Source organism: Tachyglossus aculeatus, chromosome 23, assembly GCF_015852505.1.
Source record: "Tachyglossus aculeatus isolate mTacAcu1 chromosome 23, mTacAcu1.pri, whole genome shotgun sequence".
In the NCBI taxonomy this organism is placed as follows: Eukaryota; Metazoa; Chordata; class Mammalia; order Monotremata; family Tachyglossidae; genus Tachyglossus; species Tachyglossus aculeatus.
In genome coordinates this window covers 27,014,380-27,040,128 of record NC_052088.1, presented here as the reverse complement: position 1 = coordinate 27,040,128, position 25,749 = coordinate 27,014,380, and the positions used below count along the sequence as shown (strand labels likewise).

Here is a 25,749-nt window from a genome sequence, read left to right as displayed (position 1 = left end):
TGCTCACAAGAGTTTAGAGGGAGAGATAAAAATGAAAATAAATTACGGGTATGTATGTAAGTGCTGTGGGGTGCTTAACAAGTGCTTCAGGCTTACAGATCCTTATATGTATGCTGATGCAGTAGTCAAGGTAGGTTATGGTAAGTGTTTGGGTCATTATAGTATTAGTTTGGATAGAGAAGAAATGGATGGATTTGGTGACAGATTGAATAGCTTGAACAACAATAATAATAATCATAATTCTGATATTTGTTGAGCACTTACTGTGTGCCGGGCACTGGGTAGATAGAAGCAAATCAGGTTGGACACAGTCTCTGTCCCATATGGGGCTCACTGTTAATCCCCATTTTATAGATGAGGAAACAGACACAGAGAAATGAAGTGACTTACCCAGGGTCACACAGCAGACAAATTGCAGAGCCGGGATTAGAACCCACTCCCAGGCCCATGCTGTATTCACTACACCATCATCGTCATCATCAATCGTATTTATTGAGCGCTTACTGTGTGCAGAGCACTGTACTAAGCGGTTGGGAAGTACAAGTTGGCAACATATAGAGACAGTCCCTACCCAACAGTGGGCTCACAGTCTAAAAGGGGGAGACAGAGAACAAAACCAAACATACTAACAAAATAAAATAAAATAAATAGAATAGACCATGCTGAATGAGAGAAATGAGTCAAGGATAACGCCGAGGTTGTGATCCAGAGGGGATAGTAGTGTTAACAGGGGGAGGACAAGATTTGGTTGGAAAGATGAAGAGTTGTGTTTTGATTATGGAAAGTTTGAGGTATCAGCGGCACACCCAAGTAGAGATGTCCTGAAGGCAGGACAAATTGTGACATCGCAGAGAATGAAAGGACAGGACAGAAGAGATAGATTTGGGAATCATCTGTGTTCAGATGGTATTTGAAGCTTTGGGAGCGAAGAATAGAAGGGGATCCAAAACTGAGCCTTGAGGGGCTCCCACAGTTAGGAGGTGGGAGGCAGAGGAGGAACCTACAAAAGAGACCGAGAAAGAGCAGCTGGAGTGATGAAGTGAACAAGGAGAGGACAGTGTCAGAGAACCAAGGTTGGATAATGTTCCAAGGAGAAGAGGGTGGTTCAGAGAGTTGGAGGGGTTTGTAGAAGGTTATGATAGAGTAGAGACCATTGGATATAGATGCATTTGCTTTGGATTTGTTGGCAATTTTCTGCATAAAGAATCCCTTCCAAAAAAATAATAATAGTTTCAAGATTCCTTGAAATTCACTAAACAAATGATTCAGTGAGTGCAAGTGATTTCAGTAACAGAAATGCTTTCCAAACAAGCTTTAGAAAGAATAAACTCACTATCACTAAATGAATTTTCAATAATACATTTTTACGCTTATAGACCCAGATTCTGGCTGGAGATCCTGAATCTCTCCTGTGGGTTTAGAAACAGAACAGATACCCATCCGTTCTCTTCATTATCCTAAATTTTGGCTATCCAAAGTTGGTTTGATCCTAATTATTTAAGATATGCAAACGTTTTAGTAGACTCTGCTCATCCAGCGCTTAGAACAGCGCTTTGCACATAGTAAGCGCTTAACAAATACCATCATCATTATTATTACTATATGAAGCTTTCAACTCCTGAGGTCACAATTTGCCAAAGGTAATTCAGGAGTATAAAGCCACGAACAAAAGAGAGTATGTGAGCTAGAGAGTAGTGCATTTACAAAAAATGGTTGTAAAGCTGTCCGGTTTTTTTAATGATATTTTAAGTTTCAGGCCATTATGAGAAGAAAAGGCTCTTTTCCCAATTTTTTATACATCGTAATTTTGTGATGTGATTTGAAGAAATTGAGGCCAGCCTGCTAACATCTCTCAAAGAGACTGCGTTAACTAATTGATGGTTGAAAAGCCCTCGGGGCCATATCCTCTCTTCTCTGTTTCCATGGAGCACTTGCTGGGTACTGGACTCCCTTTGCAGTCCATGGAAGAGATCTGCAGAGGTGTGGAAAGGAATGAAAATCTGGCCCCACTGAAAGTATAAAATGCATTATAAATGCTAAGTAATAATAATAACATCTGCCTAGAGTTTACAAAGCCTTGTAAATCATACTACTATAGGGTTTTTTGTTTCTGGTATTGCTATTAAAACATCATAGGTGAACAAGCTCACTGTATTTTTTAAGTTTTCCAATCCTCCTAATTGCATGCATAGTTATAAGAATGCAGTTGCATTTTCTTACCCCTGCCTTTTCATCAAAATTTTCCAATCCTAAACATCAGTACAGTTTTGTCAATGATAAAAAATAGTTCCAGAGAAATTTACGTATTTAAACCATTTAAATCACTCCACTTGCATTTTGAAAGAGAGGACGGTTATCTTATATTAGCCTACCTAATTAAGCAACTACAAAGCAGGTAAGTTTTAAAATAAGTTTTAAACCATGGGTCAGGAGTAGGTTAATTAAGGATATGGTAGGTTAAATGCTTGTGGTTTGGCTTCGCGATAGGATATTTGGTTTTGTAATTGAAACAGAACATGTGTTTCTTTGTCAATAAAGATGTTTTACATCTTGTCAAGAATCTTTCTTGGTCATCTTGTGTCTCAAACTCTTCAGCTATTTCCTTTCAGCCTGAACTAATTAGATTCACAGGAACCAAGCTTACATTTGGGAAGATGTGATTCTATTGTTTAATGTGTGGTGGTTTTGCCAGGGGGAAAGATGCTCATTCTCTATCCAGATGTGGCATTATTTCTGCTGTGCACTCCATCACGATCTGTGGACGCTTCTACCCCCCAAGAAAGCCCAGGAGATTCTAATAGAAGTGCTGGAGCAATCTTTGGAACTGCTGGCCTGCAGATACGCTCAGGCCAATCCTAGTTATGAAAGAACCCCACAGATCAGGTAATCGCCAAGAGCTTTATTTTCAAAAGATTAAATCGTTCATAATTTCAGATTCTGTACCATTTAATTCTGATTCATATGTCAAATGTGTATACATTTGTAATTTTTATAATTCCTAGAAGATAATTTTAGTAAAAAAAAAAAAAAGAGTGGAACTGATCCCCAGTGCCTTGACGCTTTAAATATATTTATTTAGCTCAATGAAAGGAATTTTCTGTGAAGATACTCTTTGCCCTCATACCTCTTACTTTTCTTTCTTAATTTCTTTACTTTTATTGATTATTTAAAAAGGCCCATTCAACTTAGTGCCCCAAAAAGGCCCATTCAACTTAGTGCCCCAAAATAAAGCAGGCATAACAGTATTTGGATATGAAATGAGGAACAGCATTAAAGATTAGATTCTGGGAATTGAGTAAGTACCAACTGAGGTTGAAATTTTGGAATTCATCTTTGATTTTAATATCCTGGGGAACGCTAGTCCTTTGGAGCAGAGATTTTTGCAAGTTCTTCGTCTTCAGAAGACGAACTGACCTATTTTCTTCTGTGCCTATATTTTCTAGTGCCTTCTGGAATTGTTACATATATTACGGTAGCCTTTTTTCAAGCAGGAAAGTCATTTCCTGATCGTTTCCTTACATGACCTGCTGCAATTTGCAGGACATTTAGCTCCTGTACAGCGTTCACAAATATGTTATTTTTTACAAGATGGTTTAAATTACTGATCAAGATTCTTTTTAATTGTAAACTGAAGAATAAATGGAAAACTCCATACAAGGTTGGAGTTGGACTGTTATATTGTTCTCTCCCAAGAGCTTAGTACAGTGATCTGCATACAGTAAGCACTCAATAAATTCCTTTTATTGATTGATTGATTGATTGACTAAGGGAAAGAGGGCTTAGTCAGGGAAGGCCTCTTGGAGTACATGTGATTTTAGGCAGGATTTGAAGGTAGAGAGAGTAGTGGTCTGTCAGGTATGAAGGGAGAGGGAGGCCAGAGGGAGAACATGGACAAGGGGTCAACCGTGAGCTAGACGAGATCAAGATATCATCATCATCATCAATCATATTTATTGAGCGGTTACTATGTGCAGAGCACTGTACTAAGCGCTTGGGAAGTACAAATTGGCAACATATAGAGACAGTCCCTACCCAACAGTGGGCTCACAGTCTAAAAGGGGAAGACAGAGAACAAAACCAAACATACTAACAAAATAAAATAAATAGAATAGATATGTACAAGTAAAATAAATGAATAAATAAATAAATAGAGTAATAAATATGTACAAACATATATACATGTATACAGGTGCTGTGGGGAAGGGAAGGAGGTAAGAAGGGGGGATGGAGGGGGGACGAGGGGGAGAGGAAGGAAGGGGCTCAGTCTGGGAAGGCCTCCTGGAGGAGGTGAGCTCTCAGCAGGGCCTTGAAGGGAGGAAGAGAGCTAGCTTGGCGGATGGGCAGAGGGATTGGGGGCATTCCAGGCCCGGGGGATGACGTGGGCCGGGGGTCGATGGCGGGACAGGCGAGAATGAGGTATGGAGGATATAGGGAGTAGGTTGGCGTTAGTGGAGCGAAGTGTGCACACTGGGTTGTATTAGGAGATTAGCTCGATGAAGTAGGTGGGAGAGAGTTGACTAAGGAAAATAACAGATCGAAACAAGTGAAGGACTGAATTTTGGAAATAGCATTACTCAAATGTGCCACTTCTCCAATTAAACAGTCCATAGTTACAGTTACAAACCATAGGGCAGCCTGCTTCCAGGGCTCTAAAGGTGGTAAATATATTCTTCACGTCTGGGTTTTCCAATGGCCCTGAGGGCAGCCGATCCAAGTACCGTCAGCAGTCCCTAGTCTTTAGGCGAGCCATGTGGCCTAGAGGCCTAGGAGCATGGGGCTGGAAGTCAGAGGAACTGGGTTCTAATCCTGCCCCTGCCAGTTGTTTGCTGTGTGACCTTGGGCAAGTCACTTAACTTTTCCTTGCTTCAGTTTCTTCATCTGTAAAGAGGATTTAAGACATGTTCTCCGTCCTGCTAGGACTGTGAGTCCCATGTGGGATAGGGCCTGAGTCCAACCTGATTAACCTGTGTCTACCCCAGCACTTGGAACAGTGCTTGATCCATACCATTGGCTTAACAAGAAGAGTAGTAATTTATTTTGAACACTTACCATGTGCAGGGAACTCTACTAAGTGCTTGGGAAAGTACTATACAATAAAGCCGGCAGATGCAAACTCTGCCAACAGAGAGCTTTCAGTTTACAGGCTTTAGATTTCTTAATTCTTATTTCCAAAAGACCCATTTGTGACTCAGTTCTTGACTGTGTGGGGGTTGGGGTTTCTGGCATGTGCTCTCCTGCAGTGGTTGAGCATGGTTACCCAATCTTAATAGGCCCCCACCTGTAGGTTATACTGCCATCAAAAAAGGAAGAACAGTTCCATAAGAAACTTTTGACTTTGATTTTGATTTTTTGATTTTTTGATTTTGACCCCTGTCTACATGTTTTGTTTTATTGTCTGTCTCCCACTTCTAGACTGTGAGCCCGTTGTTGGGTAGGGACCATCTCTATATGTTGCCGACTTGTACTTCCCCAACACTTGGTACAGTGCTCTGCACACAGTAAGCGCTCAATAAATATGATTGAATGAATGAATGAAAGAAATGAGAGACGAGAAGGCAAAATAAGAAAATGGTGCCAGATGATACAAGCATCAAACATAATGGCACAAGGGACAATCTTTTTGTATGTACACTGAAACCGGGAATGTGGGTACCACATTGGCCTTTCAGCTATATCTGCACACATAGTTGAATTTCACTGTCAATGGTGTCTTTGAATGTGAAGGACAACTCTTCCTCAATCGCTCTCTCTCACTCTCTATATACCTATATACTTATGTAGGTGTGTATATATAAGTATATATACTTATATAGAGAAACTTATATATATATATATAATTGATATATCTATATTTATATAGATATATTATTCATATATTTTCTGCCAAACCTGCCCTCAGGTGAATTTCACAGTCTGTGGTTTCCACTTTGAATATGTAGGGTGATATGCATGTATTCTTGAGACACCTTCTTCTGTTCTACTCTCCAAAGTACTTAATTCAGTGCTCCACATACAAGAGGAGCTTAGTAAATAGTACTGAATGAATTAATTTTTCATAAAACTCACCATCATGTAACAAAGTTGTAAAGTTTGTAGACTGTTTCATTTTTCACAAATCAATCAATCTATCCTATTTATTGAGCACTCACTGTGTGCAGATGACTGCACTGAGTGCTTGACAACTGTATCTGTGATTTCCAAAAGTTCTAACCCTTTTAACTGGCCTTTCTGCATCCTCTTTGAAAGTGTCCGTTCATAATTTAGTAATTGTGGGCCCTGTCACTTGACCCTCTGGCATGTCCCTCATCAATCAATCGTATTTATTGAGGGCTTACTGTGTGCAGAGCACTGTACTAAGCGCTTGGGAAGTACAAGTTGGCAACATATAGAGCCAGTCCCTACCTAACAGTGGGCTCATATTCTAAAGGGGGAATGTGTCATATGTGTCATATGTCCTTCCTTTCTTTACACCAAGACACTGGAAAGCATTATCTGTTTCCATGATTTCATTTGTTGTATCGTACTCTCCCAAGCCCTTAGTGCAGTGCTCTGCACACAGTAAGCACTCAATAAATAAGATTGAATGAATGAATGAACATGGTTATCCTTTTGGCCTTTCACCGTAATCCAGGTTCTCGTGACCTTCTTTTTGAAACTTCTTGGCCTGAAGTGCTTGTTAATTGTTAATTTCTGTTAATTGCAAATAAAAATGGGAAATTCAGTGCTCCTAAGCTTTCTCCACTGACACTACTGAGCAGGAAATGCTGGAGTCATCTTTGAATCTCCGTACACAGTGAGCACTCAATAAATATGATTGAATGAATGAGTGATCCTCACATTCCAAGAGATGCCACATCTTGCCCACTTTTGCCCATTGATACAGGCATATGGGTTGTTCAGATTTTATAAAGGCAAGCAGCTGATTTAGCCCTCCAAGCTAACTTGATTTCACATAATATTCTCATTTTTGTTGCAGATTTGATGTCACGGCAATCCTTATATGCACAGAAAGTATGTTGTGGTCGGTTTGTAGTTCATCACGGGAACTTCTGAATCCTGATGAAGATACAGATGATGATATAATTAAAATCCACACTCACTGCAACAACCTTTTTACTACTCTGGTTATCTTAACATCACCCTTAACAAAATTATATGAGTAAGTACAGTGTCACATTTTAATATTTAAAACAAGTGACCAAAGACGTTATAGGCATTATTATATGTTTCAATATTTTTATTTCAGTTGTTAAATCACAAAATATGGCAGAATTAGATGACAAAATTATATGACAAAATGGTTATAGTTACTGCAGATATTTTCATAGTTAACAGAGCAAGTAGATCTAGTAAGTAGAGTGAAATGAAAAAATATCATGTTTCCTTTGCTCTGTGCTTTCTGCTTTTTCATTTTAGTAAGGAAAGCAGTGACTCTGACAACAAACTAAGTAAAATAGATTTCTTAATATGATTTCATTGAAAGGTTGCCTGTTGTGGCACCCTCATTCAATTACAGTATAAAATAGAATGTTTGATATTTAGAACCTGGAAGTCTGGAGTAGGAGTGAGTCCTTGGAGGTAGGGGAAGGAACTGTTGTCATGAACTGGTAGCAATAATTTTTTTTTTAATTTGCTGAGCAGGGTAAATAAGGATATTATTTTCCTTAATTCTCCTTTTTCTTCCCCCTTCCCTCTCAAGTGGAGGGGTGGGAAAACACTTGGGAATTCCAGTTGATTTGACTAAATTCAAACAGTTCTTCCAAATGTCTTTTTAACACGGCTTTTGCAAAGAATTGTGCTGGGGAATTAAGGAGTGTTCTTCCGACTCTGCACATCCATCTGGATACTGGGCAATGTCAGAAGAAACAGTTTTACGTATCTGAGCATTGATGATGATGATGATGGTGTTGGTTAAGCGCTATGTGCGAAGCACTGTTCTAAGCGCTGCGGGGGGGAATACAAGGTGATCAGGTTGTCCCACGTGGGGCTCACAGTCTTAATCCCCATTTTGCAGATGAGGGAACTGAGGCACAGAGAAGTTAAGTGTCTTGCCCAAAGTCACAGAGCTGACAAGTGGCGGAGCCGGGATCAGCTAAGGGCTGTGAATTATGATGCGAACCTTTCTGATAGTTCAGTAGGGAAAGAATAGCTTTGGGAATCAACAGGCCGGGGTGTCTCGGCTCTGCAAATAAGAGAATGCCTTCTGGGTCATGTCATCAGAGGGGAAGATTCTGACCAAAGAACCGCAAGGTAGAAAAGCCCAGCTGGAATCCAGAAAAAGAATTGGCTAGTGTGGGTAGTGAAGATCTCATCAGCTACCAAGGCAACTGCCTGCTGGGTCATGGTGCTTGGGAAAGTGCAATGGAGGTGGAAAATAGGGCTGATGCCTTCAATTACTTTACAGTCTAATGAGTTTACAATCTCGTGTCTAATTGCTTTTAAAGTTTATTAGGAAGAGCAACACATTTGGTAATTTTAGGGAAACGTTAATGTGCACAGCGTTTTGTTCTAGAGAGGGCCAGGGTAATTTCCCTTGGCTTTTGGCTGAATATCTGGCTTTAGAGCGGCAAACAATATGAAGACTGCTCCGTCTGACAACCTTTGGGTTGAATAGCACTTGAGGAAATGGCAGAAATCTTTCAGAAAGGGCGAAAAACAGTGAGAGAAATTGCCCTGAATTTAGGGCTTTATATATAATGTTTTGCCATCACAAGATCCTAGACCTAAAATAAATCCTTGTAAACTAAGCTGATTTTCTTTAGATCAAAAAATTGCCCTGCTTGCAGCCCAGTGGCTCATTTAATCTAAAATAAGAGCCTGTGAAAATCCATGAACAAAGTAAACAAATTTCATGGATTGGTCACGGTAAAAAGTATTGAATTTCATGGTTTATCACAGATTAATAGAAAAATTTAAACTCCGAGGTGTTCATTTGAGTAACGATTATCAAAGAAGAATGCTTTTCATTATTGTTCATTCGGAAAATGTATAAAGCTCTCAACTCTCTGACTTTTCACTGTGCTGTGAACTTCAAACCCACTCTCCAACTTCAAACTGTAAAGTAGGTAAGATTACTGATAGTTTAACACAATGGCAAAGGCTGCAAAAGGGGCCCAATTAATATCAGTTTGAGTTTTTTTCAGAATCCATTTATTCTTTAATGGTCCTAAAAAATATGCCTCGTTAACTGACAATAAGAAAATTTTTCTAATAGTGCATTTTGTCACAGTTTAATATTGAAAAGATTGAAAAGCATTAGTTTGAGTCATTCAATCTTCTTTTCCCCATAAAATTTTTCATATGTGAGTGGGCCATCTGATTGGTCAGGAGTATGCCAGATTGAATGATTTGCACATAGTAAGCGCTTAACAAATACCATTATTATTATTATTATTATTATTTTATTATTATTAATGCTGCTTCCCTGACTGGGGAGGTGTGGCTACTGGAAGCGCTCTGTGATTTAGTCTCCCCATAATGCCAGCCTGCCAGAAAGTGATCAAAGAGATGTGAACTTCAGCTCTTAAAACCCAACTGAACCCGGTTAAATCTCAAAAGTTTGCTAACTGGCATATTTTGCCTTTAGTTCGGAATATTTGTTCTGACAATTTTGACACCTGTCTACATGTTTTGTTTTGTTGTCTGTCACCCCCTTCTAGACTGTGAGCCTGTTGTTGGGTTGGGACTGTCTCTATATGTTGCCGACTTGTACTTCCCAAGCACTTAGTACAGTGCTCTGCGCACAGTAAGCGCTCAATAAATACAATTGAATGAATGAATGACTGTGAGTTCATTATGATATAGTACTTGCGTTTTAGAAGAGAAGCGTGACAGCATCTCATGTTACTTGTTCTTAGCACTTAGGTATGTGGGATAGGTGGGACACATCAGAAGTAGACATGACTATTTTTGCAAAATCTCTGTGAAATTTCCAATTGTAGTAGCATGTTTTTCACCAGTTGTTTTAGGGGAAGGTGACTGGTTTTAGCCCATGTAGTTGTAGCCATGTAGCCAAGCTAAATATATTTTCCCTCTGAGTTCGGTATAGACCGCCAAGTCCCAGAGCAGGAATATGTGGTTTTTAAATTAATTTCCTAAAAATAAATAAATAAAACCGTTTTGGAAAAGGTGTGCTGTTTTTTAACTCTCCCTTTTGTAGATCTTTGACCACCTAGTATTATGAGAATATTATACAGGAAGATACTTTAGGTTTACCTCCAGGGAAACACTCAAATGTGATCCACTAAGGGTATTTCCAAAATGCTTATAACTTGTAGCACTTGAGTAGCAACAGTTAAAAAAAATCAGTTATTTTAGAGTTTACCCTGGGTTTGAGAAAAGAGGATCCAAAACCCAGTTTATAGCTTTTGTAAAAAAAGGAAAATCTCAAATTTCCAAGGAACCTAGTAACAATTTCTAAGACGGACGACATCTTAAGCAAAAGCGGAAAGTTGTAATTATGGTGTAATCTCTCCTCAAGAAAAGCAGCTGAGCCTTGGTTCTTTTATCTCAGTACCAAGAATCTGTGCAGAGGAATTTAATTCTAGTAATAGTAAGTCGAGTAGCACCATTGACACTCTCTCAGCCCTGCCAGCCTGTTGGGAAAGATGACAGAACATGAAAATATGAAGGAACCAATTCATATCATTTTGAAATAGTTCTCCTGAAATATCAGTAGGAAGTCAGACTCTGAAATATTTGGGCTTTTACGTTGTGGAAAAGCTAGCCTAAGACAATTGGAAAATCTTAGTGCCAGCAGGTTCAAGAATTCTATCGGTGGATCTGATGTACACCTCAAAAGTCAGCATGGTAGGTCATACTGGAAAACTTTATAATCCTCCTGCCATACTACTAAATAAATTGATTTAGCGAGACCAGTTTCAGTGGAGTAAAGAAGGGCAGAAATTGATCATTGGAATTTAAGATAGGAGTGGTCAGTACCTTTACAGGAATCATCTTTTTTCAAATAGCCGAGATGAATTCCTGGACCATCTCACTTCAAGGTCTCTGTGAGGTAAATGAATATTACATCATTCCATTAATCAAGAAAGATGTCCTTGCCCCCGCCCCCCCCCCCGAGACATTCCAGCTCATGCCACCTGAGATTCCCAAAACCACGGGCAATTAAGATGAGATTAGGGCAGGGAAAGACGGGTAATGCTCTGGCAGCTGTCTCTGATCCTAGACTGTAAGCTCATTGTTATATTATACTCTCCCAAGCCCATAGTATAGTGGTCTGCACACAGTAAGCACTCATACCACAATCATTATTATTATTGTTGTTATTGGGTGAATGATACTTCTGGCCGTAGCTATCTTTGACCTACCCCCCAATCCACACCAGCCCCATAATAATAATAATAATAATGGCATTTGTTAAGTGCTTACTATATGCAGAGCACTGTTCTAAGCGCTGAGGGGGATACAAGGTGATCAGGTTGTCCCACGTGGGGCTCACAGTCTTAATCCCCATTTTACAGATGAGGTAACTGAGGCTCAGAGAAGTGAAGTGACTTGCCCAAGGTCACACAGCAGACATGTGACTTGCCCATGACCTCTGACTCCAAAGCCCGGGCTCTTTCCACTGAGCCACGCTGCTTCTCTAACAGTCATGAGCCCCATGACTGTTGATCTGCAGCATTGAAGGACCCTTACAGCGGATGTGAATAATAATAATAATCATTGTTATAATTATGGTACTTGTTAAGTGCTTACTGTGTGCCGAGCCCTGTCCTAAGCACCGGGGTAGATACAAGTTAATGAAGTTGGACACTAGTCCCTGTCCTGCATGGGGCTCACAGTCTTAATCCCTAATTTACAGATGAGGTAATTGAGGCCCAGAGAAGTGAAGTGACTTGCCCAAGGTCATACATCATCATCATCATCATCAATCGTATTTATTGAGCGCTTACTATGTGCAGAGCACTGTACTAAGCGCTTGGGTAGTACAAATTGGCAACATATAGAGACAGTCCCTACCCAAGAGTGGGCTCACAGTCTAAAAGGGGGAGACAGAGAACAAAACCAAACATACTAACAAAATAAAATAAATAGAATAGATATGTACAAGTAAAATAAATAAATAAATAGAGTAATAAATATGTACAAACATATATACATATATACAGGTGCTGTGGGGAAGGGAAGGAGGTAAGATGGGGGGGATGGAGAGGGGAATGAGGGGGAGAGGAAGGAAGGGGTAGATACAAGTTAATGAAGTTGGACACTAGTCCCTGTCCTGCATGGGGCTCACAGTCTTAATCCCTAATTTGCAGATGAGGTAATTGAGGCCCAGAGAAGTGAAGTGACTTGCCCAAGGTCATAAAGCAGACCTGTGGCAGGCCCTTGTGACTCCCATTCACTAAGCCATGCTGTTTCTACAGAAACAAGGGTAAGGTTGAGAAAGGCCGAACAATTCAAAAATAATCTGGGTGAATTGGGGGTTTCAGGGCTGGAGTCCTCATGGTGGCTTTGGTTTTTCCGGGAACTAGCCTCAGGAGCTTCCGTGTAAAAAGTAGGTGGGGTGGCCTGAGCATATATATGTCAGGAGGGTAGAGTGGCAGAGTGCCCAGGGGCAGCCAGCAGCAACAGGTACAGTTCCCCTGTGTTGACTAATGACAGCTAGCAAATTTGTGTAACCGAGTAGCACCGCCTTTCTATCACTCTATTATGTGCTTAGGTAGAAAAATGCAAACATTACAGCAGGCCAGCTAGAAATGCTATAGTGCCTTGCAGAGAAAAAAAATGCTCCGGTTTTTACAACTGTATTTTATTTTAAAATTCTTTTTCTTTCACAGCACCTTTTCTTACTAGCCCTACAAGGAAGCATCTTAGGCTGTGGCAACCTTAGCGAACTAGGCTTCGGGGGGTGCGTTTTTACTCCTTCATACTCTCCAAAAAGTGGAATTAATTTGAGGTCTCATTGAGAAATTGAACTCTCCTAAGTGCTTAGTCCAGTGCCCTATACATAGTAAGCACTCAATAAGTACCATTGTTGATGGTGATGAGAAATTAAGTGACCAACAAATCCTGCTGCTTTTGAGAATTCTTGGAGGCAAAGTGATCTTTCTGTCATCTGTGTTATTGTGCAACTCATAGAGGAATTGGAGAATTTCAGTATCTGGCACAAATATTCTCACTTCAGTTTGGTTGCCAGAATTGGACAATCTTACAACTTATGGCACTGAAAAAGTTCTCCTTTCTATGTAAACACACTGTTGTTTTTTTGTCTTGGGAGCTGCAGTCGAAAGCAGACAAAAGGCCCCCTTAAAGCAATTGCAGGTTTCCGTGTCAGTTTTGAGATTTTCCAAGACACTTTCTGTCCCAAACTGCATAACTCATTTCTGCCACCTGCTTAATATTAAGGGAGTTCTGAAGTACTCTGCTAAACAAATGTCAATTTAGAAAATACTCTTGACCATCCATAAACATCAACAGACATTACCTGCTGTCCTGTTACTCCCCAGGCCCTAGTAGTCTTGGATTCATTAAAGAAGCTTATATTCATTGATGTAAATCATTCTTCTCTCTAATGCCTGGCACAGAGTAAGCACTTAACAAATACCATCGTCATCATTATGTATACCAAGCCCAAGATGTGTACCAGACTCTGCATATAATATTTTCCTGGATATATATATGTATATAAGAAAATATTACAGAGTAAATGTTCTGGTCATATGTTTTGGCTCTGAAGCTAGTTTTTTTCAGCTTCATCTTCTGAAGGCCATACAGAGATGCTTTGCCTGTTTGCTCTTGTACGCTTGGTAAGTAACCTACAAGCGCAAAAAAAGGTGTGTTGGTTAAAATTGAAAATAAAGAGTGGCATATGTGCTAGGTTTTTGTGTTTTAATCCTAATTAAAACTCCATCATACGTGCAAAGTCCCAAATAGCAAGGTGACCATAAACAGTAACAGAACACAAACCAATAGTCAGTCACATGTTGTTATATTGTACTCTCCCAAGTGCTTAGTACAGTGCTTTGCACACAATAAGCACTCAACAAATATGATTGAATGAATGAGTGAATATGTGTGAAAAAGGAAATCCAGTAATGGAGAGGAGGTGATTTGATTAAAACTGGAAATGAGCTTTGGATATGACAGATTCAGGATGGGTTTTCTGTTGCTTTTATTCAATATTTTGTAGGTGTTTTAGGATTCTTTTCAGCAAGTTTGGTGAAATTCATTTTTGAGAGAACTATGTCTACTTCGTAAGGTCAGAGGGTATATAACATGATGCACTGATTTCCACATTGAGTGGGAAAATAGGAAGGAATGACAAAATGTCTCCTTTTACTGTAATAAAATAAGATCAGTGCAGTTCGTTGTGGGCAGGGAATGTGTCTGTTATAGTGTATTCTCCCAAGCGCTTAATACAGTGCTGTGCACACAGTAAGTGCTCAATAAATATGATCAAATGAATGAATCGCACCTCATCTCCTCCTGTCTCTTCTACTCTCAGGAATGGGGAGATGGGAGGACATGAAGTCTTGTCAAGCAACTCTGAGCATATTCTTCCACCCCGCTCCCTTATCCCCACCAACAATACAAGGAGAGAATAGAATTGCTTTCCATCAATGTTACGTGGCAGAGATATTCCAGTTAACCCAGACTGTGAAAGACTGAAAGGGATACACTTATGAGGATTCCCACCTTGAGCAATTTAGCTCCCCATCAAGAGTAGTGCATCGCCTGTCTCTTCAGAGATGGATAACTAGGCTGTCTGAGTGCTCTCTGTCCATCTTCCAGGAAGGTAGAAAGAAGTGGGGACATTGAGGTTCAAATCCCTTCCTCATTCAACAGTGCACACAATCCCTCTCCCACCAGAGAGGGTATTAAGGTCTGCACAGTTCCCCATCCTTCTAGAAGACAGGAGAGCCTAATATTTTGTATTTTCCAGAGTGTTCCATGGTAAATCAAATCCCCCCGCCTTACCTCCTTCCCCTCCCCGCAGCACCTGTATATATGTATATATGTTTGTACAGATTTATTACTCCATTTATTTATTTATTTTACTGGTACATATTTATTCTATTTATTTTATTTTGTTAATATGTTTTGTTTTGTTGTCTGTCTCCCCCTTCTGTGAGCCCGCTGTTGGGTAGGGACCGTCTCTATATGTTGCCAACTTGTACTTCCCAAGTGCTTAGTACAGTGCTCTGCACACAGTAAGCGCTCAATAAATACAATTGAGTGAGTGAGTGAGTGAGTGAGTTCTGCAGCCAGTTTGTTGTAGAGATATTGTTCAGTTTTGTGGGCAGCGATTGTGTCTGCTAATTCTGTTGTATTGTACTCTCCTAAGCGCTTAGTACAGTGCTCTGCACATAGGAAGTGTTCAGTTAATACCTTGATTAGTTAATTTAGCATATCCAATTGTTTATATATTAATAGGGTGTTTCAGAATGGCTTTGATGATCATACTTCGGATCTACATATTCAGGAGCCATTACATTGGCTTTCTTCCATAGCCCACTTCTTTCCTTCTTTACTAAGGTGAGTAGCTCTAAATCTCCTACTAACCAGGGAAGCAGCGTGGCACAGTAATAATAATAATAATAATAATAATAATAATAATAATAATAATAATAATAATAATGTTGGTATTTGTTAAGTGCTTACTATGTGCAAAGCACTGTTCTAAGCGCTGGGGTAGGTACAAGGTAATCAGGTTGTCCCACGAGGGGCTCACAGTCTTCATCCCCATTTTACAGATGAGGGAACTGAGGCTGAGAGAAGTGAAGTGACTTGCCCATCACACAGCTGACAAGTGGCGGAGCTGGGATTTGAACCCACGACCTCTGACTCCAAAGCCCGTGCTCTTTCCACTGAGCCACGCTGCTTCCCTGATAGAACAGTAGATAGAACATGTACCGGGAGTCAGAAGGTCATGGGTTCTAATCCAGGCTCCACCAGTTGTCTGCTGTGCAGCCTTAGGCAAGTTACTTTACTTCTCTGTGCCTTGGTACATCATCTGTAAAATGGGGATTGAGACTGTGAGCCCCTCGTCGGACAGGGACTGTGTGTCCAACCCCATTTGCCTGTATGCACCCCAGTGCTTAGTACAGTGCTTGGCACATAGTAAGCACTTAACAAATACCACAGTTACCATTATTAGTGGTAGTAGTAGTATTAACCACAGACATTGCCTCTATATGGTGCAGATTGTTTTATCTGTCGATTTAAAATTGTATTTCAAATTGATCTCACAGTGCACGACAATCGGGTGCGTTTGATTTAAGACATCATTTCAGCTCTGTAGTGAATAATCAAAAACAAACGTTCAGCCTACATTACTTTCTCCTCCTTGAAATCCACCACGTTTCAGCTTGTCCCATTTTCAAAGCCCTTCTGAAATCCTTCTCCTGGATGCTTTCCCCGGTTAATTTTTCTTCTTCCCAGAATATATCGTCTTAACAAAAGGAATATATCCTCTTAACAAAATGATACATTCCCTTTGGGCAGGGAATGTATCTGGTTATTTTTGTATCGTACTCTCCCAAGCACTTAATACAGTGCTCTGCACACAGTAAATGCTCAATAAATATGATTGAATGAATGAATCATATAATCACACATGCGCTCACCACCTCAAAAACCATTTTTCTACGTATTGACTTATATACTTTGAGCACATCTTCCTGATAGATATAAATTAGTTTGCATCTGTTCCCCAACCCCCACCTTTAGTTTGTGAGGATTTAGAGGAATAAGGATTTTGTCTGCCAGTGTACTGCACACAATAGGTGCTCAGTAAATAAAATACTATTAATTGATTTTTTTACTACCATCATGGCAAAAAAATATATAACTTTTAGAGTTTTCCTTTAGTCAACTATTAATGTTCTTTCATTCCTTTTAAGGACAGTGACTCACTAACTGTAATGATATAATAGTCATGATATTTATTAAATGCTTACTATTTACCAAGCACTCTACTAAGCCCTGGGGTTAATTCAAAATAATCAGGTCACTCACAGCCCCTCAGTCAGTGTCCCACAGTGGGCTCACAGTCTAAGTAGGAGAACAGGCATCGAATCCCCATTTTACAGATGAGAAAACTGAGGCACAGAGAAGGTCGCCCAGTAAACGAGTGGCAGTCAGAATTAGGATTCAGGTCCTCTTCAGGTCCCAGATTCGTACTCTTTCCACTTGGTGTAATTTTAAGGGCAAAAAAATATAGAAGGTTAGATTAAAATCAAATGGCAAATGAGTAAAATTATTCAGGATTTTTAAAATGCACACCTGGCCCTATAGATCTTTTTCTACTGGTAATTCCCAGCTTATATTTGTTTCATTGGTTTTTCCTCCCGATGTCTATCCCCTGCACTCGTCCTAATTGAGCTCTTTCTGTCATTTCCGATGATTCTTCCAAACTCCAAGGTCATTTTGGTTTCTGATTGGATAATTAGGAAGAATGCAGGTAGAAATTTGCAAGCAATTAAAAAAAATCTCATAGGACTTTGAGCCAATATGACTTCACAAACTTTTATTTTCTCCTCTCTATCATCATAAAATTCCACAAATACACTCACACTTGCATACACATATTCATACACTCACACACAGATATATATAGTTCACCTTTTTGTGTCTCTTTATGAAGCTCAGTTTATGCTTGCAGCTTTACAAGCTACTAGCATGAGAGAACATATGCTCCTCCATATGTCCAACACAAACTTCTCAATACATTTATTGCTGGTAGTTTGATGACTGAGGAATGTTTGTAACATTTTATTTTTCCTCAGAGTGAGTCACTCCACTGTACATTTCAATTTGTGATAGGTTGAAAGAGCCAAGGGCTGGTGTACATTGCAACAAGACAATTTCCCATCTGGTCAATGACACGTTTTATTTCTAGCTTGATATTTAGATCCTGTACTCTAAAAATGACTTTATAATGCTTGTTTCATGGCTACGAGGTATCTAGCTCTCTAACCACAACTGCTAAAAGTAGCAACCATGAGAAGAAGAAAAGATCTAAATCACAAAATTGGACTGACCGGTATTTTCCAAAGTGTTAACTTTGGTTCGGTCAATTTTATTGGTCCGTTAAATGATATGTCGTCTGTGTGGCGAAAGTATGCCTTTCTGATCATTGTCAATTTGTACTTCCCAAGCTCTTAGTACAGTGCTCTGCACACAGTAAGCGCTCAATAAATACAATTGAATGAATGAATGAATGAAGGGAAGGCAGGTTTCCCTATTGCATTTCTCTCAGTGTTCCTAGTCAGAGGAGAGAAGTTTTCAGTAGCTGGAGACCGGGCAGCCTTTAGTGTACGATGGGAGACAGTATAAACTACCTGTTCTCTTTGGCTATGACTTTTTTTTAATAGTATTTAAGCACTCATTAGGTGCCAGGCACTGTACTAAGCCCTGGGTAGATACAAGCTAATCAGCTTGGACAATGTCCATGTCCGACATGGGGCTCACGGTCTTAATCCCCATTTTACAGATGAGGTAACTGAGTCGCAGAGAAGTTAAGTGACTTTCCCTAGGTCAAACAACAGACGAGTGGCAGAGCCAGAATTAGAACCCAGGTCCTTCTGACTCCACTAGGCTATGACGCTTCAAACTTTTGAGGGGAGGTGCCAGGCTGAAAAAGGATTACGTGCTCTCTGCAGTCATGTTTTGGCTCATGCTAAATTTGGAGAGCTGCCTAGTGACAGTATCCTGCCACATGCCATGTTCAAATTAGCCCCATACCAGAGCATCCATAATCCCAGCAGGGTCTAGGGCAAGCCCTGTTCTCGGGATTAGAGTAACATCAACAATTTCATGGAGATGTAAACTATCCTGTAGCTCAAGGCGCCACAAATTAATACATCAATTCTGTCACCTCATCCTTACGGTTACTAATTTCTCATTTTTAATAACTGAACCTATCTAGTAAAATTCCAAGAGCCATACTTTAAGGCAGTGGGCATACCCTTACATAAATCTCATGTTCCTCATTCCCCGGTCCTGCGCCCGTGGTATAGTTGGGAAAGGCTACGTGCCAGTTGTAGCGGTGTTTGTTCTTTGAGCTTCGGCTTCATTTGCCTTCTGCTGGTTCTGAGTCTGGAGAGAAATGAGGACCAGCCTATAGACAAGAGAGAGTGGGCTTCCCTGGAGGCCAGCCCAAAGTAAAGGGCTTGAAAGGAAAAAGAGAGCTAGACAGATGGAGAAAAAGCCAGAGAGGCAGAACACAAAAAAGAGAAAAAGCAACAGGCAGAGATGACAGACACACACAGAACATGGACAAGATAAATCAAAAACAATATTCTGGCCATAGGAATCTTCAGTGGAGACTGCTGAGCAAGACGCTCTCCCTGGTACCAAGTCTCCATCTCTGACCAAATCAATCAATCAATCGTATTTATTGAGCGCTTACTGTGTGCAGAGCGCTGTACTAAGCGCTTGTGAAGTTCAAGTTGGCAACATATAGAGACCCGTTCCAGGAGGAGTTAGGACATTCTTAGGGATTTGTAGCCCCGGCTGACCTAAAGCAGAATCCCTGGAAAGATGATCTCACAGGCCCAGGGATAACAATAGAAGTCAGGGTTGGGGTATTAGTGCCACTGCCATGATGGAGAAATGGCAGCAGAGGTGAGTTCTTGAGGAATTTTCCCTACAGACCCCACCAAAGCTGTAGAGCAACCTTCCTGCCATATTCCAGGGGCTAAATCTGACTTCTGAGGCCATTTTTGCTTCATTTCTGGGATGCCCCTGGAGGAGAGGGCAGAATTGCCCACAGGAGTGGAAACCAGCCTCGTGCTGGTCGTGGTGGATGAGCAGAGAGGGAGATTGTGAGGAAGTGGTTTCCTTCACTGCCACTCTTGTCACATTGGTCTTCTAGTTGCCTCAGGAACTGGGGTCCTAGCCGCAGCCATTACCGTCACCACCCTCATCCAAGGGGAATCTTAATGGGTCCCGTCGGCCATAATTTGGGAGCCAAGGAAGTAGTGAAAATTTTGTGACTGTCCTGCCTAGTGGATTGGAAATTTTGGCAGCGGCTCTAGTGATTGTGTGAATGTGTGGGTGCAGCTTATATACTTCTGTCCTTTCAAATGACATCTTATGCTTGCTTTTGTTATGAAGAATAACAGTGTATTATAATCAGGAATCAAATTGTAAATCAGGAATTTTTCATAGTTTCATGCTAAGCAATCAAAGCAACACTGAAAACAGTTTAAAAAATCTCCAAATATGGTTTGGTTTTTTTTGAGGGGAGGGGGTTTTGCCTCCTGGAACAAGACCATATATAGTTCCACAAAAGAGATAAGCAAGGTTACTTTGTATCAGTTACAGATTTGGCAGGCTACTAAATGTTCATTTGGTTTTAGCTTTTTGAGATTAAATGTAATTCCTTCCCCGAGCAGCCTCAAAGTAAGCAAGCATGAAAGCATTTTCAGAGTAATCTGGGAGGGATTGACATGTAAAGGAGTTAGCATTACATCTGCACTTTAAGGCTATTAATTTCATAGATAAATTAAGTGCATTTTTCTTTTTTTAATCTTACATTTGAAAGGACTCCATCAGCTGGAAAAATGGCAGTCCAGGGTCATCTGAAGCTGCTCTTATCCCAACCATGTTGTAATTGGAACTTGCTTTTGGAGACTCTGCTGCAACGTGATTGTCTCTTAGTGAGAATATTGCTGAGAAGCTCCAGTAAGTATCATTTGCCCTGTTTTACTATGAATGTCTGTGAGAAATTCAGAATTGCTGCTAGAGCTGACTGCATTTTTCACCACAATACTGACAGAAGGCTACTACCCGCTTGTGGGCATCAATAGTCATTCAGTGAGCAGTGGGAGGTATATTGAATAGGTGGAGAATGGAGCCTTTTTTTTTAATGGACTTCTGTTGAGTACAGGCTATCTGTCTTTAAATAAACTTGTTCCATTATAAATGAATATGAAGTTTTCAGGAATATGACAGTAAACTTATTTCAGGTATCGCTCCCAAAGTTCTCGGTGTTAGGCGAAAAGGAAAATGGCTTGCATTTTAACGTCGCCCTACCCTCTGGGGATTCAACCGCAATGAATTTTGCACTGCTGTACAAAGTAAAGACAGACTCAGCTGCCAGATACAACATTCTGCAAACTCATAAAGGTGATTCTCAGGAAACTAGGAATGTGACTCAAAAAGCGGTGGAAAGATGTTAGTCCCTAAGTTAGGTCTTCAGTGATGGTTTTTTGCAACATTTTTTCAAGCTTTCAAATTAAGCAGTAGTAGCTTCCAGAGTAATTACCAACTTCGCAGAGTGCTTGTAGTTGGGAGTATTTTTTAAACAAACAAACCAAAACAAAACTAAAAAAACCCCCAGGAAATTCCACATTACTTTTCAAAGGGAAACAATTAGGTCCCCTCATCTTATTTATATTTTTGTAGTATTTTTTGTTTCTATCATTTTAAAATGGCCTAACAATTTTCAGAAGCACAGCTGTGTACTGCTTCAGTTTGTGTCATGTTTCTTAATGAGTGCAGTACTTACCTATTCAATGTCTGTCATCTGACATACATTTGATCAGCATTCTGTATCTAGCTAGCAGAATCCAGTATTGAACTTTGTTACTTACTTAAATTATCCTTGGAATAAACTGACACCTTGGGTTTCAGGCAAATGTAGGCTATTTGGAATTGAAAAGAACATATTGTTTATATGCACTTATGGGAAACTTTCAAATATGATGCAGATATATCTTTTTAAAAAAGAGAATTGTATAAGAGTGATTTCTGTAAATATTTGGCTTTAAATTGCTTTGATATTTCTGATCTTTACTATTAAACATATGATTGTGTTTGGGGGCAAAGCGTATTACAGAATAAATATATATGGTGTTATGATTTAGGCAACATGATTTCAAGCTTAGTACAGTGCTCTGCACTCAATAAATAAGCGCTCAATAAATATGATTGAAAAAAATGTAAAATAGTAGCACAAAGAATGTTCCCGATGCTTAAGTAAAGTCTATTTAATTAAGTTGATAGTCTTGATTCAATTTTATAAATCTGCTATTAGGAAAACTATCCAAGCACCCACATTACCAACTCCAATTAACTTTAGAAACTATCCTTAAGCACTAAAGAATGAAGGAAATAAAGTGCTCACTGTTTTGTTCCTGGGTACAGTGCTCTGCACACAGTAAGCGCTCAACAAATACGATTGAATGAAAGAATGATATTTAGAACCTTAGCATTTGTTTATGAAACCGATATCCTGTGTGTAAGAATGGTTAATTTGTCATAAGCAACAGATAGTAAACTGAAGGGATGTGTAAATAGTTTGTTAGCCAAAATATGACACCAACCTGGGGTTGCCCTCCAGCTCTAGGTTCACCTCTAGACTGCTGTACAATGTCCCTTAAGTGCATAATACATTAGGCAGCCCAATTCATCATCTTAAAATATCAATCCCAAAATATGACACCAATTTGATGTTGCCCTCCAGCTCTAGATCCACCTCTGGATTGCTGTCCCATCCTCCTAGCTGGTCTGCCACCCTCCATTCTCTACTCTCTTCATTGTACAGTACATTAGAGAAGCGGCGGGGCTCAGTGGAAAAAGCCCGGGCTTTGGAGTCAGAGGTCATGGGTTCAAATCCTGGCTCCGCCAATTGTCAGCTGTGTGACTTTGGGCAAGCCACTTAACTTCTCTGTGCCTCAGTTCCCTCATCTGGAAAATGAGGATTAAGACCGTAAGCCCCACGTGGGACAACCTGATCTCCTTGTAACCTCCCCAGTGCTTAGGACAGTGCTTTGCACATAGTAAGTGCTTAATAAATGCTATCATCATCATCATTATGTAGTCCGGTTCATCATCTTAAACTATTAGTCAACTTCTAGACTGTAAACTCATTATGGGCAGGAAATGTGTCTGCTTATTGTTGTATTTTACTCTCCCAAGCTCTTAGTATAGTGCTCTGCACACAGTAAGCACTTTTAGACTGTGAGCCCACTGTTGGGTAGGGACTGTCTCTATGTGTTGCCAATTTGTACTTCCCAAGCGCTTAGTACAGTGCTCTGCACATAGTAAGCGCTCAATAAATACGATTGATTGATTAATAAATACGATTGAATTAATCAGCCTGCATTTATCCTCTCCTCAAAAAAAAAATGTAATGGTTACTCATTTCCCACAGGATTAAGATGAAGTGCTTTAGCAGCAGATTCAAGGAGCTCCACCAGCTGTTTCCATTTTATAGATCAATTCTCTTTACTTGCAAAACCCCATTTTCTACTCTTTGTTCTTCCCGACCCCAGCTTCAAATTGTACCCCACCCAAACTCTCCCACCACTTGCTCTTTCCATCTACCCTTGCCTAAAATTTGTTCCCAATTCAGAGTGTCCAGAACAGTGCTTTGCACATAGTAAGTGCTTAACAAGTGCCATCATTATTATTATTAACACAGTTCTCCCCATCTCCCCCATATTCAGAGCTCCCCTAAGAGCCCACATCCTTCCCCAGTTCCCACCTTCCCAACCTGCATTGTCTAACATCTATCCTCAAACACGTATGTAACTACGGAGAAGCAGTGTGGCTCAGTGGAAAGAGCACGGGCTCAGTGGAAAGAGTCAGAGGTCATGGGTTCAAATCCCGGCTCCGCCACTTGTCAGCTGTGTGACTTTGGGCAAGTCACTTCACTTCTCTGGGCCTCAGTTACCTCATCTGTAAAATGGGGATTAAGACTGTGAGCCCCCTGTGAGACAACCTGATCACCTTGTCACCTCCCCAGCACTTAGAACAGTGCTTGGCACATAGTAAGCACTTAATAAATGCCATTATTATTATTATTACCCCCATTCTCAGGACTTACCCACATATTTCCTATTTATGTTGAGGTTATAATTCTCACCTTCCTGTCTTGCCCATTTGATTGTATGTTCCTTGAGGGTAGGGACTGTATCATTTACTTAATAATGATGGCATTTGTTAAGTGCTTACTATGTGCAAAGCACTGTTCTAAGCGCTGGGGGGGATACAAGGTGATCAGGTTGTCCCACGTGGGGCTCACAGTCATAATCCCCATTTTACAGATGAGGTAACTGAGGCTGAGAGAAGTTAAGTGACTTGCCCAAGGTCACACAGCCAGACAGTTGGCGGAGCCGGGATTCGAACCCATGACTTCTGACTCCAAAGCCCATGCTCTTTCCACTGAGCCATGCTACTTCTGATCTATTCTCTCATGTGGTCAGTACAGCACTCTGTGCTACATAGACACAATATGAAATGACAATAAATAAGTAAATGACAGGTAAAATTTAAGGTCTACATATAATTAGTTATATCTGACGTTCTTTGGTTGTAAGATCTGATTGTAACATCTGGTTTCTTGAGTCATACTTAATGCCAAATGGCAAGACAGGTTTATAGGTAATGAGGTCCTGGCTCACAGTTAATCTTCCATCTCACTCCAAAGCAGTTCCAGTAGGCTGCACATGTGAGGAGGATGTTTGCGAGCAGGATACCCAAAGAGCTGCTCAATAGTCATCTAAAATGGAAGGAACACTATCATGTAAGACAAAAAATGGTGGTGACAGATTTATGCCACTCTCACTTTGCAGCCATCTGTGACCACCCCCCCAACCCCTCAACTCTTGGAAAAAGAAAGGAAGGACTTTATTTTCTAAAGCATCCGTATCTTGAGGGAATCTGTGATGAGTCTTCACAGTGCTGTGTATCCATATTGTTAAATGGGGAATAATACTGGGTTTTCCAATCTATTCCTTGACCATGTATTTTTCATCTATTTTTATAAGCGATGAAGAAGGCCACCTAATTTTATTTAAGAATGTTATTATGACACCTCAACCTTTGAAGGCGTTTGCATTTGAGGGCAATGTGCGCTCTACCGGATTAAGGTGATTTTTGAATGTTATAGTCCCATAAAGCACACTCTGTAGCAGTGAAATGAAATTCATCACTACACATTGACCCTTTTCCAAAAGATTGTGTAGCTACATCATTGGATTCATAGATCTGGCACTTTTATGTAGAAGGAATTCTCTCAGTTGGAGACTTCTTGCTTATTGAAGCGGGTAATCAGAAATCAAAAACTGTGTTTATTAGTATATTCAAATTACAAACAAAAAGGCATATGAAATACTGCAGGGCGTTTCCTTTGCTTGGGGCCATATATGTTTTGAATAATCTTCTGGAAGTTTCTGAGATCAGGCATTTGAGAAGGATAGAACCATTGTTTTAATGTACCAATTTCAATTTAGCAGTCAATGTGTTTTTCTTCATTGGTGACCCAGCGAGTCAGCCTTATGTAGCTGGGGTCACCACTTTCCTTTTCTTTTGTTCTATGTAATCAGGATGTGTTGCATCATTTTACAGATAATTCATCCCTGTAATTTTCAGCTTTTTAAAGTGTGGCCCACTACACATGTCTAACCACATATGTGGTTCATCCATAGAGTAAGGATGTTATGCATCTTATTTTGCAGAAATCCATGGAGGCCACCCAAACCCAGATTATTTCAGTAGGTGGCTTCCCTTGATCCTAAAACTTTGTGTTCTCCTAGCCCTGAGAGAACTTGGGTGCAGATTCCTATATGGGGAACCTGGTGGCAGGAACCTAAGAAAAGGAAACTCGGGACTGCAGAATCCATTCTGGATAAGGGAGACGACCAGCTAAAAACTGGAGGAAAAGCGACCCATGGGAATGAATTTGCTTGATGTAGAGACAACTTTAAATTAAACCTAGGGGATGAGGGAAAAGAGATACCATGAATTCATTATATCCCAAATTATTTCAACTTTCAG

The 25,749-nt window shown here is 40.2% G+C and overlaps 1 protein-coding gene across 1 annotated transcript in view; it reads left to right on the top strand.

Annotated features, from left to right (window-relative positions):
* KIAA0825 (KIAA0825 ortholog) overlaps window positions 1-25,749 on the top strand; it is a 330,993-nt gene that overhangs the window by 82,911 nt on the left and 222,333 nt on the right. The window contains exons 12-15 of the mRNA XM_038765660.1: window positions 2,720-2,883; window positions 6,977-7,159; window positions 15,394-15,495; window positions 20,510-20,649. Coding sequence (XP_038621588.1) covers window positions 2,720-2,883; window positions 6,977-7,159; window positions 15,394-15,495; window positions 20,510-20,649 — 589 coding nt within the window. The remainder of the gene's footprint in view (window positions 1-2,719; window positions 2,884-6,976; window positions 7,160-15,393; window positions 15,496-20,509; window positions 20,650-25,749) is intronic.